The sequence below is a fragment of the Bemisia tabaci genome, chromosome 4 (assembly GCF_918797505.1).
Source record: "Bemisia tabaci chromosome 4, PGI_BMITA_v3".
Taxonomy (NCBI): domain Eukaryota; kingdom Metazoa; phylum Arthropoda; class Insecta; order Hemiptera; family Aleyrodidae; genus Bemisia; species Bemisia tabaci.
The window spans coordinates 54018021-54038856 of NC_092796.1; the positions used below are offsets into that span (position 1 = coordinate 54018021).

Sequence of the window (20836 nt, forward strand, 5' to 3'; positions counted from 1 at the left end):
CCCCCCTAACTCACTTTTTAAATATCCATGAAAGCTCTCTGGGCCATTCTTGCTGCTACGAGGGCTATCCATCGTAGAGAGACATGCCCGTAAGTAAGGAGGGAATGAACAGTTTTCCACAATGTAGTTATCCACCACAAACTATCAAGGTTGACAGATTAACGCTGCTTCGTTGAAAATTGAATATTCGCGCATACATGTGAGTTTTCAGTCCTATAGGAATTCGTGCATTCTTATGCATCTCCGAAAAGGTAAAAAAAGAGGGTATTCGCACAATCCTATCGCTGCCTTTGAAATCTACGAGCTTAATCATTAAAAATCTGAAGAAAACACCCAAGAAATGTTTCGTTCAACACATTGGCCTCTTAATATAGACGTGAATCAATATTTATCGATCTTCATTTGGACGTATTTCTGACAAACGGAACTAAGCTCCATCGGGGGAGGAAGGGAGAGGGGGGCTTGGATTGGCGGCGGAATCGGGCGTCGGGCTCATTCCGTCCTATACTCGCAATGCTTTTCCATGGCGCTTAGTTCCGTTTGACAGAACGCGCTATCCGGAATTCTAATTTCCTCAAAAAGAACTCAAATTGGTGCTTAGTTCCGTTTGACAGAAATACGTCCATTTCGGCATTGAAAAATATTAAAAATCAAACGCAAGAGTTTGGCCTTCACCCATGGTGCTTTTTAGAAGAAAATCCTTTAAAAAATGCAATTTGCAAGACGTGTCCGCGAAGATGATTTTTCATTTCTCTGAATTGTGTTTTTTTTTCTTTTCTTTTTTTGCACGAGGATAGTGGTGTATGGTGTTGCCTGCTAGTATGCGCTGCCATTTGGATTTTGTATCAAGTTTTCGAGTTGTGGCTTGTTTTCTCAATCGGGCCAACTCAGATCGTCGTAGACAACCCCCGTTACCCACTAGCAAAGATTGATTTCCCGGCTGTCACAATTTGTCCCATCAACAAAGTCATGTACTCCAAGGTCCTTGCGCACATGGATACGTAAGTTCCTTACAGAGAAAAATACAAAATTCGTCGAATAGTCGTCGCACAAAGAATCAAGTCAATAGGAGAGACTGGAAAAAAATTTGGAAACTTTAAAAGCTCATATCTCCGTTCATACAAATTGTTAAGGTTCTAAAAGTGGATACATTGGTTTTCTCGAAAAATTCTTTTCTAGAAACATCCCTTAAAGTTTAAATTGTGACGAAATAAACATCAAAATTTGCAGTTTTAGTCAAAAATTTCATGTCCGATCTCTGTAATTGACTCCATCCTCTGTGCGTCGCTTGCTTACAGAAAATCACGATAACTTATGAATTGTATACCGTCACATTCCGGCAAAGTATCACAAGTGTCATGCGACGTTTCAAAATTTCTACCGCGCCATTTTATTTTTTTACAGAGAAATTGTTGGTTGAATCTATTTGAAAATTTCACTGAATTTTATGAGCAGCAGAAAGAAAATTCAGTGAATTTTTCGGACAGCTTCGTTGAACAATTTCTCTGTGAAAAAATAAAATGGCGGCGGAAATTTGAGACGTCGCATGCCGCTTGTGATATATTGGCCGGAAGGTAACGATACGTGATGGGGTCTTAGCAAACGGTTCTTTGAGGTGGAATGACAACAAAACTATCCCTTAGCTTTCAGGAATTACTTTTGGAAAGAGTTCCAAAATTCCAAGAATTCACTCTTCGATAGCCAGATATGGAAACGTTTTAGTTCAAAAGCTCATGATTTTGCTTTTAAAGCAAATTATGACTTGAAATTTAAATAAAATGTTTTTGAGGGTTTTAGAAAGTGTTCAGCACCGAAAACAATCCACGATCAGCACACCATTGAATAGTTTGAGTTTCCACCTTAAGGATTATTGCCCATAACTATGTCTCAAAATGGTGATAAATTCAGAAAATTATACGGATCTCCTATCATATGACGTACATAAATAAATGCTGATATTTTTTGATAATATGATTCGTCTCATTTCTTGCTACAATTTCAGTTGCTTTTTTCTCGGTATTCCTATTTTTAAAATTTTGTTAAGACAGGAAATATGTTCCCATCGCAGGTACTCTACCTTTTGCATTGTGTATTCAAGCACTTATAACAGATACTAGCCGTTCTGGGCGCGCTTCGCGCGCCCGTCACGCTAGCCGGGGCTATGCCCCTGGACCCCGTCACTCGCTACGCGAGTGACATTCGGCTCGCTTCGCGAGCCGATTTTGTAGTAGTTGCAAATTTTTTTATCACTATATTTGAAGATTTCATAGAAAACATTATGAAATTCTCACTCCACAATTGACTTGTAGAATAATAATGGCAGGGCAAGAAATAGACTATATCTTAAAATGGATTTCCCACTTAGTAAAAACAGCCAACACCACGTGAAGGTGAGGAACCATCGTTAGCCACTTTTTTTTTTCTTCTTCTTTTCTTTACTTTTCTGAAAAAAATTTACTGAAATTTTAGTTGCGTCCTAAAAGGAAACACGGAGAAAAAAAATTGTGCATGGAACCCGAAGCTGAGATCATATGGATCTCTGAAGTTTTCGGATCACGCATCCGAAAAGTTAAGGTCCATCTGCCGAAGTTCGGGTCAGACAATTGAAGTAGTTCGGTATATACCGAAGGTTTCAGGTCACACATCTGAAGTACTCGGTGCATACCGAAGTGCTTCAGATTTCTGACTCGGATATTTAGGAAAAACACAGTAGAGAACCAAGGAATCACAGTAGAACAGAGAAAAAAATACAGTCGAATAAATAAAGAAAACTATTATCGAAGAAATTCTAATTATTAGAAAGTAATTAGCTGGCGTAATCAATGCGTAGCTGCATAGGAGCATGAGCGAGATTTATCATCAACTGACCGCTGGCCGCTAAGTACCTGGGTGGGCGAGCGACAATACGTAAGCGGTGGCATTGTTCGATTGACAGAGGAGTGGGAACGGTCAGACGTAGGAAAGGTTCAGGCTGAACCGTTCAGCACAGCGCAGCGTCAGTCACGGGTGGGGATCCGGGAGGGGACACTTCCCCTCGAGTGAAATAGAAAAAGGCAGAATCCTTCGAAGTTTATATTAATGATGTCACCAGATTTTGCCATCAGACGGAAACGAAATGAAGTATTCATTGTATATTTTCAGGATTTTTGACCGAAATGACAGAACCAACAGAGAAAACTTTATTCATTCAATGGTTGCCATGTCTTTGATGCGCTATCCATACTATGACAATCCGGCGAATTATTTACAGAACAAAACAGCATACATACTGAACAACAGTGAACTAGATAAGCTCATGCAAAAGGTGAATTCACATTTTATTCTTATTTCAGATTTTTGAACCGTTCTTTAATCGCATGTATGGTAAAGTCAGGCGAAAACTTTATGCCTTTCGGTGGAGGCCTAAAGTCAATTCCCACATCGAAAAAACTCGATTTGGGTTTAAAATTTCGATTTTTAGTGATTGATGCTGAAACATTTTGATTGTTACATTAGCCACACAGCAGTATACTTTGTGGCTAAATGCAACAATTTTTGTTGCGTGGCGCCACGAGGCGTGGCATACCCATCGGGGAATAATATACTATATTAATAATGTTCTGGGCGGTTGAGCTAAAACGTTCCTGATACTGGTAAATCAAAACAATTCCGAACTCCAACTTCGAATTCCCCTTTTCTCGCCATCAAACTTTAATTTGCTCTCCATACTGGAATAAAAACATGGCGGATTTCATTAGAAGTATTGTAAATTCTATCACACTGGAAAAAAAAAACACATTGGATCTAGAGTCCAGAACTACAGGCTCTTGAAAACATTGACAAGAAAAAACACTCTTGATTCAATCAGATTTAAGCTTAAATCAAAAGGAAATCCGCTCAAATTAAGAGGCTTGGTTCTTGATTTAAGCAAAAATCCGATTGAATCAAGAGTATTTTGCCTTGTCGATGTTTTTAAGAGTCTGGACTCTAGATCCAATGTGTTTTTTTCCAGTGAGACTGGAATAAAAACATGGCGAATTTCATCAGAAAGTATAGTAAATTCTATCACGAGTCTACTTGATTTTTGACACAGCGATGCTGTGTTGGTCTGGCTCGAAAATTCTTGGGGTGCTGATACGTTTCCGGGGCCCCTTCTTCACGGATGGGGCTCCCCTACGTTCATTTTAGGTCGGGCCCACGCTGGAGGAAGTATTCGCAGGATGTTTTTGGCGTGGAACACCTCATCCCTGCACCGATCTAATTCGACCTCAACGGACTGAAGAGGGATACTGCTACTCGTTCAACAGCAAGACTGCAGAAAGAGAGAGCAACGCGTGAGTCAGCTTTTAGATTAATTTTATAAACGAGGCACGAAATTTTATAATCTTATACAAATGAAGTAAATCGCTTCTATTCCAAGCAAAAATAGGACATTGCTCCGTCGAACCTCTACTCACAGGTTTGGATTTTTTCGCAGCTCCTTTTACGATGGGAAGCTGGGGCTCCAAAACTTTTAAAAGCCGTGGGAAGCGTTAACTAAACAGAATCCGGGAGTTTGATGCTTTTCGCAAGTTTAGACTTTTGAATATCTTGTTATTTTAATTTCGTTTTACTCTTTTGAGTATCTCGAATACCTCGAAAAAAGAAATCAGGGCCCTTGATGAACTCTAAAATTAGGGCAAAAAGTATCTGAACACCCGATTAAGCACGAGTACCTACTCTTCATAAAGATATCGCTCCAATACACTCACCTCTCACATTTTAAAAGAGACATGCAGAGCTGAAAAAAAGAAGAGTGAGAATGTTGTGATACTCTCTAAACAATTTTGTTTGAACATCGATTTAATTTCATTTTCAAATTAAAAGAAAAAATCGCCCCCATCAAACCACAAATCACGAAAAACAGCCCCCAAATCGGAACGAGAGATGCGCGCCGGACAACATCCGAGGATGATGACCCTTCTTAACCAGTGATACCACTTTTTCGTCTCGGGGTGTGGTTTTGCCTATCCGTCGAGATGAAGGGAACCTCATTATTGTTGCTCATCGACAGATGCAAAGATGCTTCCTGCATTACAATATTCGCTTCCCTGAAATTGACCCGTTTTCCCCTTACTTCATGTAATGAAAAAGAGGGAAGGAAAGTCCCGGAAAAGATAAAGAGGTATCTACGCAAATATTGCAAAACCTCGTGTAATCTTTCGCCAAGATTGGAGACAGGATAATGAACAGAGGAAAGTTTAGTTTTCAATTTTATTTTTCAATAGAATCTATCTTAAATTTACAAGTTTTTACAAAACAACCGGTGCAGTTCTTAAAGTACAAGGCCATCGGACCGAATCGTAATTTACTTTGAAGCACGCAAAACGAGTGCTTTTACGGGATGAATGAAGATTTTGCTCTACCATTCCACTCGATCGGAGGTTTTACCAAGCCCCATTTATTGCAATCCATCTGGGTCCAAAAAAATAAGGAAAGGATATTAAACCGCTGTTTCATAGACTTCTCAGGCACTCTATTGCCATAGATTTGCGTTTGCGAATTCGTGGTCTTTGGCGATGTACGTTTGATTTTTTGCTACAGCTGCTAGGATTCTGGTATTCTTAGTCTTGATAGCACATCAAGCTACAACTTTCTTTTGAATCTTACACGCATAAGAGAGAATGTTAGTGATTACCAGATTTCTGATTATACATGATCCATAGAAAATCTAATAACCAACACTAGATTTCTGTCTGTGTAAATCATGCTTCTGATCGCGTTTACCTATTAGCAGCAAGATAAGCCTCGTCAAAAATCTAGTGCTGGCTACTGGAATATTCCTGGAGATCATAATAGGTAAAGAGGAATGTAGTAGCCACTAACTTATTTTTTCCCCGCGTATTTCAAATTACAAAATAATCGAGACTAAGAAAAGGTAGGATAAAATAACTACACTATAAATAAGTTTTCATTTTACAAATACATAATAATAAATTAAATTAATTATAAATAAATAGTGTTTCAATCGAAATCAAATACCTAAGTTAAGTACGTTTTATGTGATGTCTGTTTTACTTCATAATGCGTTTTGGCGAAAGGGATATACGGTAACGTAAAACTCGCAAAAATTGAGTCAGTGCAAGCTTTTCGCAAAAGTATATCTTTTAACACAACTGGAAATACTAAAAACAGAATACGCACGGTGGATTGAAACAGTACCATCATATTCACAAATGAGAGGAAATTGAACTTAGGGTTGAAAAAAACGTACTTAAGTATCCGCGTCTCTTTTTCGAACGGCATTTTTCCTCATTTGTAATATTTCATACCGTGCTGTTACTCGTTACTAAACACATTACAAAATTATGACCGTTTCATCGGATATCATTCAGTGGCGTGGCGTGCTTTGCAATATATCTATTGATACGCCACTCAAACCTATGAAAAAAGATCGATTATCAGGGTGTTCGCAGCGAACACCTTATTAATCGATTCTTTACCATAGCTTCAAATGGCGAGATATCGATAATCGATCATTCACGCCACGCCACTAATATCATTCTTTGGGTCTCAATGCAATTATCGACGATAGAAATCCTCAGCCTCCGCGGTTCAAATAATTTCTGAACCTTTTAGGATCTCGCCTTCAACAATTGATTGGAATTATTGCAGTCTTGAGGAGGATACCAGGTCATGTAATTCTTGGTCACGAATTAACCTCGATATCTTTTTCTGTCAGTCGTCTCAAGCCTAGAAAACATATTTAAAACACCATGACAACGTATTTGAGAACATTAAAATCATAGTTAGAAGGAGAATATCTGTTTCTGCAGGGTTTTAAACGATAAAATGAAATCATGTGTTATTTTAAGCTTCAACGAAGAAACGATTACCCAATCAAGCCATCGCAAAGGCAACAGTTTTCTTTAATAGTCATTTACTAGAAAATAAAGTTTCAATATGAACAGACGATGCAGATTTTCTGATTTCATCGGTAGTGAAATTGGACTAAATTTTGCAATCGAGCTATAACTTCCGGCCCGGTTTAAAAATAACGTATGTGCCTTTAGTTTCCCTTTGCACATAAGTGTTTTTTCAAATGAGCCAGAATTTATAGCTTAAAATTGCAATATGCAGTCCAATTTATCTTAGTAGCAGCAATGTGAAGTATTCATTAAAACACTCTCATTCAAGGTGTCTTTGCGGTAATGTGACTCATTTCATCCTCTCTTAAGTGTTTTCTACAACGTCTCATCCCTAAGTATCCGCTTGGGAAAATAGAATTTTGACGTTTCCGTTTGTAGCAGGGGCTGATTTTGGAAATTTTGTGTTTGTCGGGCGGACATAGATGACTTACGTTGCATGGCGTAGTGTAGTTGGTTGGTCATGTATCATCCTTACTTTGTCGTGCCTATGTCGGGTAAAATTGACGATAAGCTATCAGGAGCTCAAATGGTGCCTCTAGCTTGTCGTCAACTCCACCGAAATATAAGATATAACCGACCAATTAACGCATGTCATCTATTTTCGCCCGACAAACACACAATTTCAATAATCGGCTCCTAGGGAACATTTGCGAACATTGGGATGTATTTTTCTCTTAATTTTCATTTAAATCATTATTACCTATGTAGTAACTAAAAACTATTTAATAATGGCCCTCGAAACTTTCATCATTGCGTATCTAAAAACTTGAAAAAGGACGGCAAAGAAGGCACAATGTTATGCATTTCTGAACTTAAACCTGGTACACCGATAATGAGGAACAGGCAATCTAATTTGCATATTCTTCCTTTTCTCATATACTTCTCCACTTATTTTCTCTGTCCTTTTCATCGTCTTCTGTGTGTTTTTTTTTTTTTTTTTTTTTTTTTTTTTTTTAAATCAAAAGGGTGAGAATGTACATGTCTTTGATAACCCTTTAGTTGTATACCTACGCACAGTGCGTATTCGTTGCTACCAACTTTATGCCTACACCCTTTGATTTTCCTCGTCCTCTAATTTTCAAGGATTTCTATTCGTTTTTTGTATGAGACTTCTATGATAAAGCTCGCTATTTCGTTTTCTCCTCTAAAAATAAAAATAATCAATGGGCCAGGAACCCTTCATAGTGTTGTAATTTTACGTTACCCTTAATTTTGTCTTCACACGACATGAGGAATCTATTTGTGGCAGCAAAATCATGTGCGAGGGTCGCTCCAGAACCTCCGAACTCGGGAGGGAGAATTTTGGGCGATACTTCAGCGTGAAGGGAAGCATAATTTTTACCGTGGAGTCTTATCTGAGGAAAAATCATTTTCATATTTAAATGGGTGAAAGTACACGTTTAATCATATTGAGTTAATTAATGGTCACTTCATGAAAGTGAATAAAAAGAGGCAGCAGAGCAAACGCTTCCCACTAAGTTTTGTTCCTTTTGGCCAGAAATTGCTTTCTTTTGTGTGATAGATCTCGGTGCATTACCCACTTTCATCCTTCACACACATCTGTGATTCGTGTATCAAAGGATAAGGCTCTCTTCTCTTTTTCCTCAACAAGCAGCATATGCACGAAAACCTCTGTGAAGGCAAAGCATAATCTTGATGGGATAAGCTAAAGGCAATCATATTTCTTGTTTGCTTTGCTTCAACATTCCGTTTCAAATAAGGTCAATTAGTTCTTTATCAAAACATGTGACGACTTGCTCTTTGAATGTCCTTGAAGACTAACCTTCTTGGGGCTGAAGGAAATAAATAATTTAAAAAATCGAAGCTTATTGCTGATCGATTTCCTCGATGAGAGTTCCTTTGAGGGGTTTGAAGGACAAAGCGCATAAGTGCAGTTCTTTTAAAAAAAATCGAGGTGTTACTGATTTTGAGTAAAACTAGTCTTAATGCATATTTTGTGAAAAATTCGCTCACAAATTCTAATTTTCTAGACATTAAAAAGTCAGTTTTAACTTTCTTTCCGCCATAATGTAAATTCGAAATTTTAATCACGTATTTTTCGATATAGCAAAATCCGCATTTACCCGCCTTGTCCTCCACGCCACTCATTTGTAATTGGAAATTAGAAACGTAGCAAATCTGCATTATATTCTTGGAGCTTGAACTAACTTAATCGTGTATAAGACTCTTTTTTTTTATGAAAATCGCACATGCAGTAATACTTCCATGCTCGAAAGACACTGTTTTAGCTGTATTGATTTTGAGCCAGAACAAAACAGAGCATTATCGGAAATCAGTGGGGAACTTCTGATTTCACGATCTACCTCACGTAGACTGGAAGCTCTAATTTTGTAGATCAAACTGTTTACATTCTGGCTTCTGACTAGATAAAAGTAATCAGGCACGTAAGTCCAAAGTTTATTTTATCGAAAGGATGTCGCTTCTTCGTGAAAAATATGAGGGTCAGAACTAAAGACCATTGAAATTCTAATACTTCATCTTTTTCTTAGTTTTCTCCATTAGATTTTATGTACAATATTCTTGTAGACTGATTCTGTACCGACACCAGAAGTTTTTATCGATTAAAACTGGAAATGTCTCTCAAGGTCAAAAATTCATATGTTTTAAAGTATGGACGTATTTATACGAAAGGGAACTAAGCGCCAAATTTCCAAATTTCAGTTTTTAACGGATCTGGATTCTCCATGTAATAGGCTGCTCTCACACGTAAATATGCCCCCAAAATACTAATTTCATCCCCTGGAATCAGCCCCTGAAAAATCGCAAAACAGGGAATCAGCGATTACGAATAAAATCAAAAGGAACTATATGTAATTCCCTTTGATTTAATGCGCTAACCCGGATTCCGAATTAAATCAAAAGGCGCTATCTCCACTTGATTGACGCGCGCGCGGCGAAGCTTGATGGAAACTTGGTGAAATATAGTACCGGGGGGCATTTTTGGACGGGAAACTCGAATTTCGGGTCAAATTTTAAAATTTCATAAATTCAAGATGGCGGATGTGGCCTAAAATGTTATCTCCTATTTAAACGCGCATTGCCAAAAAATCCCAGATGTCGTCCCCTGAGTGACGGTCACATATCGACCGTGCGTTCCCTCTGGCTCGATCGATGTCAGTGTGCACTGACATGGACAAGGGGCTTTTAACGAGCGAACAAATTAACGAACCCATCGGAATCACTTAATTTTCATTAAAATCACTGTTAGGTATTTTATTGGAATCGGAACAGTATTTAGAAATTCATGAGTATTAAGAGTGCGCTGGAAGGATTACGTGGTCAAAAGCGTGACCGTCACCTAGGGGTTCGTCAGGCCCCATCTTGACTTCCTCGGAGACGCGAGTTTGAATGGGAGCTCAGAATACGCAACTTCGAACTTGTTTTCCGTGGGTTAATAATGTTTCAAAAAATCGGAGAAAATTCCAGCGAACTGTGCGTACTCAATCCTCCAAAAAAATGCAAAAATTAAAAATTACTGAATAACCTCATTGTTAAAATTTTAAACTCCAATATGGCGGATGTGGCCTTCAACAATAGCTCAATGCCTGAATCGTTTGTGTGAAGTTCGGTATTAGGGGCTCAAAATGACAACAGAAACTGTTTTATTTAGATACGAAAATTTTAACATAGGTAATCAGCACATGAAGGGAATTCACGATCCGACGCTGCTAGGTAAACCACGCACCTCGACAAGGCGGTGTATTGTGAACGTACACGGAGAAAAAAACTTCGTGCGTGGGACCCGAAGTTTAGGTCATATGGATCTGTGAAGTTTTCGGATTGAGCATCTGAACACTTTCGGACCAGCTGCTGAGGTTTTGATCACACATCTGAAACTTCAGTTCTTACATCTAAAGTACTTCGGTTTTCACATCCGAAAATTTCGGTTCTCACATCCGAAAAACTTCGGTTCTCACACCTGAAGACTTCAGACGTAAGAACTGAAGTTTCAGATGTGTGATCCGAACCTCGACAGCTAGACCTAAAGTGTTCAGATGCTCAATCCGAAAACTTCAGAGATCCATATGACCCAAACTTCGGGTCCCACGCACGAGTTTTTTTCTCCGTGTAGAGTGCCATATATTTAAAGTTTACAAACGTGGAAATTTCCACATCTCATCCACATTGGCAAGATGCAGCGGGAAAGCAGATTGAGGTTAGGTAGGTATATTTGGGCTCCCACCACCTCCGGCCTTCACAACCCGGTCCGTGCGCTTTACGCAGGTTCATTGGCGGCCATTCTAGACGTGTAGTGCGTTTGTTTAAGAAATAGATATCATTTTAAGCCACATCCGCCATCTTGGATTTCTGAATTTTCAAAATTTGACCCGAAATTCGAGTTTCCCGTCCGAAAATACTCCCCGATGCCAAGTTTCACCAAGATCGGCTGGACAGGGCCGAGATAGCATTTTAGGCCATGTCTGCCATCTTGGATTTCTGAATTTTCAAAATTTGACCCGAAATTCGAATTTCCCGTCCGAAAATACCCTCTACTACCAAGTTTCACCAAGATCAGCTGGATAGGGGCCGAGATAGCATTTTAGGCCATGTCCGCCATCTTGGATTTCTGAATTTTCAAAATTTGACCCGAAATTCGAGTTTCCCATCCGAAAATACCCCCTGATACCAAGTTTCACCAAGATCGGCTGGACAGGAGCCGAGATAGCCTTTAGGCCATGTACGCCATCTTGGATTTCTGAATTTTCAAAATTTGACCCGAAATTCGAGTTTCCCGCCCAAAAATACCCCCCGGTACCAAGTTTCACTAAGTTTCCACCAAGCTTCGCCGCGCGCGCGTCAATCAAGTGATTCAAGTGGAGATAGCGCCTTTTGATTTAATTCGGAATCCGGGTTAGCGCATTAAATCAAAGGGATTACGTGCAAAATCCCCTATACCTCGCTTAATATGCATTTTTTCCTAATTTTGGCAACGTACGTAATTAGAGGAACTCTTCAGCTTTCAAACAAGCTAAAGTAAACCAAAATCGGTCCATTAGTACGGAAACGCCAATTGTTTTAGTCAAACTTGCTTTACTGAGAAGTTTGGAAATGGCGTTTAGCGCCTTTTCGCATAAATACGTCCTTGTAAATCAATCCATAATTTTGATTCGGACGGGCATGGTGAGTTGAAGAGAAAAAAACAGAGGGAAAAAAACTTACTTTTTTCCTTAGTTTCTCCTTTAAAAATGGACTAAACATGGCAAATAATGCGCTAAAGTGAAACGCTTGATTGATTATATGGATCTCTCGTAGGCGGAAAGGTATACACTCCTGTAAATCAGAATATTACCAACATGAAAGTCAGGTTCTAAGTAAATTAATGTTAAAATAGTAAACAGAATTAAAAATAAGTATGTCCTCTCTTACATCCCAAAATTTGTTCAATTTCATTACGTATTACCATTGCGAATTTCAATATTTTGTCTTTCCAAGGTTCATCTGACGCTATTACTAGCGGATACGCAAGAAAATGTTCGATAAATAATTGATCTATCTTGAGGTGACAATAATCGATAAACATGAAATGCCGCGTTCTCGTCAGAAATAATCATGAGGGTTTTCATTGTACGGTCATGATTTTACGTCATTTTTTCCAACAACTTTTAATCCTTCCTTAGAAGATACAGGGTTATTCAAAAGTTACGCACCACTGGCCATAACTTTAGTTCTAATTATGATATCGATTTGCGGTTTGTGGCGTCCTTCCTCATATCGAGGGGGAAACTTTTTGAGGTACTTTTCAGTTCTTCACCCTCCAGGGGGAGGGGGGGCGGGGAGCAACTCAAAAATTTCAAATGGCAACCCCCATCATGTGATACACCGTTAGAAAGAGCATGAAAAAAGAAAATTTTTGGCGCAAACCGGAAGTCGATCTGACCCCCCTGTCAAAAGTTAGGGGGGTCCAAAGGTTATTTAGGGGGTCCGTACCTTCATTTTTTAGAGTAGCTTCGGCGGCTCTTGGACATACCGTTTCTCTTTTCAAAGAGTCCTCGAATACTCCAAGTCTGATACCGAAGTCTTCATATTGCCCCGGGCCACCAAAGCCCCCCCCCCCCGTAGGGGGGGATGGGCCTGTTACAATGAAACATTGCATTAAAATGCGAAAAGTCACAGAAGAGCTTCAAACTTAGCATCAAATCCGAGTGGAACTTCTTGCAAACGCAGCCTGCGACTTTAAAGTGAGTTTTGAAAACTCTTAGCCCCCTGCCCCCCTCATTTTTGGTTGCAGAGCGGGTAAAAACCGGGAAATTCACTACAAATAATGCCCAAAACTAATGTCCAACTTGAGGAGGACCTTGAAACGTTGCGATCAGTCGGAGCATTGGAATACAAGGACTGCCACCCCCTTAAAGTACGGAAACATCCAAAACACCCCCGCTGCCCCCCTCATTTTTCGTTGCGGAGCGGGTGAAAACCGGGAAAATCGCCAGAAATGATGCCCGAAACCACTGTAGAACTTGACGAGAACCCTTGAAACGTTGCGCTCAGTCGGAGAACTGCAACACAGGAACTGCCGCCCACTTTAAGGACGGAAACATCCATAAAACCCCCGCTGCCCCCCTCATTTTTCGTTGCAGAGCGGGTAAAAACCGGGAAAATCGCCAGAAACGATGAACCGGTTCTTACCAGCTCTGCAACGAAAAAGAGGGGGGCAGCGGGGGTTTTATGGATGTTTCCGTCCTTAAAGTGGGCGGCAGTTCCTGTGTTGCAGTTCTCCGACTGAGCGCAACGTTTCAAGGGTTCTCGTCAAGTTCTACAGTGGTTTCGGGCATCATTTCTGGCGATTTTCCCGGTTTTTACCCGCTCAGCAACGAAAAATGAGGGGGGCAGCGGGGGTGTTTTGGATGTTTCCGTACTTCAAGGGGTGGCAGTCCTTGTATTCCAATTCTCCGACTGATCGCAACGTTTCAAGGGTCCTCCTCAAGTTGGACATTAGTTTTGGGCATTATTTGTAGTGAATTTCCCGGTTTTTACCCGCTCTGCAACCAAAAATGAGGGAGGCAGGGGGCTAAGAGTTTTGAAAACTCACTTTAAAGTCGCAGGCTGCGTTTGCGTTAACATCGGCAAGAAGTTCCACTCGGATTTGATGCTAAGTTTGAAGCTCTTCTGTGACTTTTCGCATTTTAATGCAATGTTTCATTGTAACAGGCCCATCCCCCCCTACGGGGGGGGGGGCTTTGGTGGCCCGGGGGCAATATGAAGACTTCGGTATCAGACTTGGAGTATTCGAGGACTCTTTGAAAGAGAAACGGTATGTCCAAGAGCCGCCGAAGCTACTCTAAAAAAATGAAGGTACGGACCCCCTAAATAACCTTTGGACCCCCCTAACTTTTGACAGGGGGGTCAGATCGACTTCCGGTTTGCGCCAAAAATTTTCTTTTTTTATGCTCTTTCTAACGATGTATCACATGATGGGGGTTGCCATTTGAAATTTTTGAGTTGCCCCCCGCCCCCCCCTCCCCCTGGGGGGTCGAAGAACTGAAAAGTACCTCAAAAAGTTTCCCCCTCGATATGAGGAAGGACGCCACAAACCGCAAATCGATATCATAATTAGAACTAAAGTTATGGCCAGTGGTGCGTAACTTTTGAATAACCCTGTATTTTAACTCGATTTTTTTTTTGAGGATTTTGAAAATGTCATCTGAAATAATTCAACACGATCCAACTGCGCACCGACTCATTTAGTCCATTGAACGCAATGGGATGCGACGCGACACCTCTAATGATGCAGCCTGAATACAACTATTCGTGTTCGAGAGATGCCCATGTTGCATATACGAAAAATTGAAGGCGCCTTAGATTTTTATCTCGCTATGCACGCACCTGAATGATATTGACGATGAGCCAAGCAACGGTAGGCGTGATTATACGGGCTTGCTGTAAAAGCGTGAAACCTGCCAGGTCAAGCACTAAAACTAATCCAACGACTTGTAACTGAGGATCCTCCATTAGCAGTCGAAGGAGAGTTGTCGCATACTGAAAAACGTCTTCAATTTTGAACTTATCCACATTGATATGTCCTGAAACAAAATTGAAATATTTTAAAATTTCACGCGGGAATTTATATGAGGATGTCTAGGATCTCTCTCGATGTTTTCAAAATCCATCGAGAAGAGTGCGACATTATTTTGAGAGGCTTAGAGGACAAGGCGCATAAGTGCAGTTTTCGAACCCCAATTATAGTTTTTAAGCATCAAAAATTCAGTTTGAACTTTCTATCCGCCATAAGGACCCATGTAATTTTGAAACTTCAAACACGTATTTTTCGAAATAGCAAAAACTGCACTTATGCACCGTGTCCTCTAAGCCCCTTATTCGTGAATAGAGACACAGAAGAGGCAAAGCAATGGGGAGCTTCACCAGAGTAGCGTGGTGCAATGAAATAAATAATGAAATAAAAACGTCACTTATTGCAGTAAAATTGCAATATTTTTGCGATGAAAATGCAATATTTCTACATAATTTAATTAATGAAAGCCGATTTCAAACTTTGAACAAACGATAAATTCAATTAAAAGTGTTCCTTCAATCAGCAGATAGGCAATATGCACAACACTCTGATGCTGCAGCACAAATAATGTTACCATGTAATTACAATGTATTGCAGTCTGCGATGATTGGGATTAGGGCAAATCCAGTTCCATTTGCAGGCATTTATCGGGGTTTATGAAAGTTTTGCTCTCCAAAACTTTTGCTTCTTGAGATTCGACATGAAATGGCGCCCTTGCCTGGTCTGATTTTATTTACTTAGTGGATAAGGCAAACAGCATTTGCGCAAATATAATTATAATGGAATCACATACTGAGTGTATGATATGCAGACAAGATTACTGGTATCTTGGCAATAGTGGAAGCTTTTACTTTCGGTACTACAACATTCAACTCTTTACCTACCTACTATGTGGGTGGTTAACAACGGGTTGAGAATTTTGTTTTGAAAATAAATTGATGTTTCGAGAACTTGTTCGGCTCATTACGACACCGGAAGCTCATCATTCACATAGCAGGTAAGATGACTGTTGCTTTTATATAATTGTGCACAAAGAGGTGTTGAATCCCTGAAAGTAAAAGCTTCCACGTGTCGCCAAGAGGGCAGTGGAGGGTCTCTTGTCTCCGATATTATGCTGTAGTGCCTGCAGCTAGAGTTCTGGTGCTGCTCATGATGTTATATTTTTCAGAAACTTTTCCACTTTGGAAGTAATGAACTTACGTGGAAATCCAAGAACAACTTTTCTGCCTAAATAATCCGACTGAGGGCATACAACAAGCAAAGGTTTCTTGAGAAGGTAACATTTTTCTGAAGGAAGAAAGAAGTCAAAATGTACTGGATACGTCCGCTGAATATTGTAAAACTTTTTCACCTGCAAAAAGGAAAGAAAATTCAAACTTATCATTATTTTCTCTCTATCAAGTTTTCACTTCCATGAAAGCTTCTTTGAGAGAAACAATAATTTTTTTTTCTTTTTAATAAAAATGGTATCATACTATTGTGAGAGGTTGTGCTCCAATAGGAAATGAAGAACTACCAAAAACAATTTTTTCCCCTTTCCCAGTTACGATACTATCGGGGGTGTGAAGAGAAGGGGATCCCTAGAATATTTTCCATTTACATCATTTTAATTAAATTTACGTGTTCGTAATACGTCGCACGAAGATCACGCACGATCGTCCGCGATGAACTTAACCACAAATAGTGTAAGAAATAAAACGTGAGTTGATATTATCAGTCTCGGCATTTACCATTCACACGTGAGCTTCGACATTCAGTTTTCATCGCATAGGTAAATGCAACTTTTCTAGGTTGCGATAAAGAGGAACACCTAGCTAATGGACTAGACCAAAAGGCGTAGGAAAAAGACTGGGAAAGAGTGGAAAAAATCTAGGACGAATATAAAAAGCCGGTTAAGAGCTGTTAGATAACAATGCACATCCCAGTTCAATTTCATTGAACGTATTAGTGCAAGTTCATAACCTGTCGATTGTGGTAATTTGTTGTGATAATCCAACCGCGTTGGGTCTCAGTGTTTTCATCGAAGCAGTATCTATCGCAAAGGCAAAAGTGACTGTGTCAATGACCGACATAACTGAGGAAAAAGGCGCTTCAACTGATAGTAATTTTAGAGAAATCATCTCACTAAACTCTCTTTGAATGTTTCTTCATATTTTTATGTGCTTATCTACCTTAAATTATGCTATACTTCCGAAACATTATTTTGTCCGAATTAAGTCGAAAAGTAGGGAAGTGACGACTCTCAACTCTCAAGGTATGGCAATATCTTGCCTAGTCATTGTAACTAAGCCAATTTAATTTACCCGATCTTTGCGTGGAAACTTTGATTGAATATGAGGGTAGATCTATTCATGGAGCAGGACTGCTTTCTCGATAAAGAGCTAATTGAATTTAGAACACATGTATTTTGTAGACATTTTCTTGAGCTTCGGAGTTGATTTTAGAGAAAACTAGTGCCACCGTCTCCTTCAAAAATTTTACATGGTCCGATCAAAAATTCGATCTGCTGGCACGATGATCATAAGGACCTTTTTGGATTAGTAAATTATAATGGTGTATTACTGTTGTTTTTATACAATAAATGGTGTTCAACGATTATGTTTTGCTTGAAATAAGTCAAATTTTACCGATTCGAAAGACTTCTCCACGTTGTGTTTTTTGGTCCGTAGAAATGCAGATAGGAATACATCATCGATCCTCGCTCTGAGTTCAGGATGTTCTGAAAATAAATAATCAAACGTTGTATCACTTGATTATACCTACGTGCCATTACTCTTCATTAAAAAAAAAAATCTGACTATTAATGAGATTATATTATATTATTGAGAGATACATCATTTGTAGCATAGAGCGGAACATTTCGAGTTTACGCCTCGCGCCATCGCGCCTTCAATTTTGCAAACGCAGCACGGACATCCATTAGGCACAAATAGTTGTATCTCTGCGCCGTCGTTAACGCGTTACCTTTCCCCTGCCCTATTTACATGTTGTGTTTGTTCTGTTTGTTTTACTTGTGCTGGTTCTTCAGGGACTACTGTAGCAACACAGCCGAAATTAGGGAATGCGTAACAAGGTGGCGAAACGGTGCTGGTTCCACATCATTTCGCGGAGAAAACAAAGCCAGAAAGTTGAAATATTTCAATTAGAGTAAAAAAGGTTGAGCTCTGAAAAGCACCAGTAAAAGACTATGGGGGAGAGTGTTCAGCTTAGTCTTGTACTGGCACTCTCAGAGCTCAAAATTTTTGACTCTAATTGAAAATTTTGAAATTTCTGGCATTGTTTTCTCCACAAAATGGTGTGGTCCCAGCACCTTTCAGACCATTTCCTAGTCTTGTTTCTCATATATACGCACAGTTTGGAATACGTAACCCGGCCTCGTTCAGAAACTATCAAAATCAATGTACTTAAATATCGGCCAATTCACCCTGACTTGGAATTTTTGTAAAAAAAAAAAAAAAAAAAAAAAAAAAAAAAAAAAAAAAAAAAAAAAAAAAAAAAAATTGGGCATCTGCTGCCTGATTGGGGCATCTCTGGTTAAGAGTTGTTCAACATTTGTTTAAAACATTTTAAGTGATAAAAACTTGATCACCTAAATCTTTCAAGAAATGTTGTACACTTCCTTCGCTTAAATTTTACCTATCGTACATTTTTCTCAAAAAAATATCAACAGAAAGAGTTCAATAGAACTAGCAGGAGATAGTCAGAAAATAATGACCTTAAAGCATAAGTCTTAACAGTGTTTTTAACGATTTGTCTTCCTGAAATTGACGAGTTTCCTTAGAGGTTTTTCCTAACAGCCGCTGCCACTATGGATAGCGTTCCGTTCATCGTCATGATGACACGCAAATAGAAATATCAGACATTTCACTGGAAAAAAAGTCTCCTGGATCTAGCTTCCAGGCTCTTAACTTAATTGACAAGAAACAATATTTCTTATTCTATCACATTTTTGCTTGAATCGAGAGCCAGTCTCTTAATCTAAACGGATTTACTTTTGATTCAAGCAAAACTTCGATTGAACCACGAGTATTTTTTCTTGTCAAATTTTTTAAGAGTGTGGACTCTGGATCTAAGAGACTTCGACGTTTTCCTCGTTCTTGAAAAATTGGCACCAACCTAGAATCCTGTCACGCAGTGCAATTATGTTTCGGCTCAGCAATTGCGAGTCTTCGCCGAGTTCGATTTTGGCTCTTTTGCATGTCTCCGAGTTTATCATGTGCGGGTCGGCTAACATTCTGATCAGAGGCTCGTCGTCTAATTCGATGACCATCTTTGGCTCGATTAAGGATTTCTCAATCTCGATACCCATTTTTGGATCTGTAACAAACACATTTAAAATTTAGGTGACAATAATTTGGCTATCCGAATTCTGTCCTCATTCAGCGTAGCGAACATGACGCCAAATGAGCCGCCTCTCAGTGAAAATTTCCAATTTTGAATGTTGATTAATAAATGTCTATTCCGATATTGTTTCAATGATACAAAGCGTTTCAATAATGAAAGGAAGGGTTGGATGACTTCTACACAGCTAGCCCAAAGTATTGGGCACAAACTAATTGGTACCTTGTTTATTATTATTATTATGTTCTCGTATCTCAATTCACAGCTCGAGGCCGGTAGATATTTAGTCTTCCCCCGGCAATTCAATGCAAAGGAGAGTCCTTAAATTTAAAAATTGTCGTCAAAAATTTAAAATTGGGATTAAAACTTTAAAATTGGAGTAAAAATTTAAAATTGGGATTGAAACTTTAAAATTGGAGTAAAAAACTTAAAATTGGGATTAAAACTTTAAAATTGGAGTTAAAAATTTAAAATTGAAGTAGAAATTTAAAGTTGAAGTTTAAAATGCAGGTTAATTTTTCGGTTGGTGGTAACTATCCATCTCCTAGAACTGATTATTATTACTATTGAGTGATTTGCTTACTTATCAGAATTATTTTACTCTAATTACTTTATGCTGCTCAAATGTGTTGGAGTATAGTTCCAATACATTTTCTGTACAGTACCAATAAGTTTAAGTACAAAATACGAATTTGGTTTAGCTGTGTCAAAATGATCCAAGCCTTTTTTCCGTACAACTAAAAATGTAATTTTCCTATTACCAAACTCAAACACCGAGATCTTCAAAGAGAGCACATAAATCTGGTCTACATTGTCGAGAATTAATCATACAGCTTCGGAGCTTTTTTTACCTCCGTCTCGCAGCCATTAATTGTGAGGGGGGCACCGAATTGATTGTTTGTGAGTGTGTGTGTGTGGAAATACCCTCACGAAGGCCCTGATCATTTACGCAACTCATCGTGTAGCGACTACCGAAGCATAGGCTCAGGGTCGAAGGGCGTGAATTAATTGAAAAACGGAGAGGTTAGCGGAACGGAAAACTCAAACCGCGGACCGGCGCAAACCGCAAGGGGAACGCTTTGGTTGCTTCCTTGTGGCGGTCGGTTACGAAAAAGAGTCGAATGACACAAGACCCTTCCCACTCAGATTTGAGTAGGTATTCGTGCCCTACCATTTACTTTGCAATTACTTATTACATGAGTTCCGAATATGTACCATTACTTCTTTATGCACATATCAAAATAATTCTTTCTAGGTCTCGATATGATACACGATCACATTTCGAACCAATTCTGATCTAAGTAGAGCTGTTAATGACTGATGGTCACCATGCAACACTCCGTTTTGATCAAAATTTGACGGCACGTCCAATTTTGATCAGAATGGAGTGTCGCCATCCATCATTTCCTGCCGCACGAAACATTTCTGCCAAGTTTTCATTTTTATAAAAGAGCGAAGCAAGGATTTTAAGACTAACGACTCCCGACACTTTGATGGTAATCGGTTCGGGAATTTGATCGTGTACCGCGAAAGGTGCAATACTATGAATCATATTGCATCGAAGATAGATCTTTGG

The 20836-nt window shown here is 39.3% G+C and overlaps 2 protein-coding genes across 3 annotated transcripts in view; one reads left to right on the plus strand and one right to left on the minus strand.

Annotated features, from left to right (window-relative positions):
- Positions 1-20836, plus strand: part of LOC140224482 (sodium channel protein Nach-like) — a 44027-nt gene that overhangs the window by 1603 nt on the left and 21588 nt on the right. The window contains exons 2-4 of the mRNA XM_072299644.1: positions 798-1001; positions 3142-3304; positions 4168-4313. Of these exons, the coding sequence (XP_072155745.1) occupies positions 798-1001; positions 3142-3304; positions 4168-4313 (513 nt within the window). The remainder of the gene's footprint in view (positions 1-797; positions 1002-3141; positions 3305-4167; positions 4314-20836) is intronic.
- Positions 5219-20836, minus strand: part of LOC140224532 (clavesin-2-like) — a 34272-nt gene continuing 18654 nt past the window's right edge. For both annotated transcript variants that reach the window (XM_072300072.1, XM_072300073.1), the window contains exons 2-8: positions 19036-19236; positions 17547-17638; positions 16120-16270; positions 14733-14929; positions 12069-12179; positions 8092-8242; positions 5219-6711 (exon numbers count right to left, since the gene is read on the minus strand). In XM_072300072.1, coding sequence (XP_072156173.1) covers positions 6668-6711; positions 8092-8242; positions 12069-12179; positions 14733-14929; positions 16120-16270; positions 17547-17638; positions 19036-19228 — 939 coding nt within the window. In that variant the 5' untranslated portion in view covers positions 19229-19236 and the 3' untranslated portion in view covers positions 5219-6667. The remainder of the gene's footprint in view (positions 6712-8091; positions 8243-12068; positions 12180-14732; positions 14930-16119; positions 16271-17546; positions 17639-19035; positions 19237-20836) is intronic.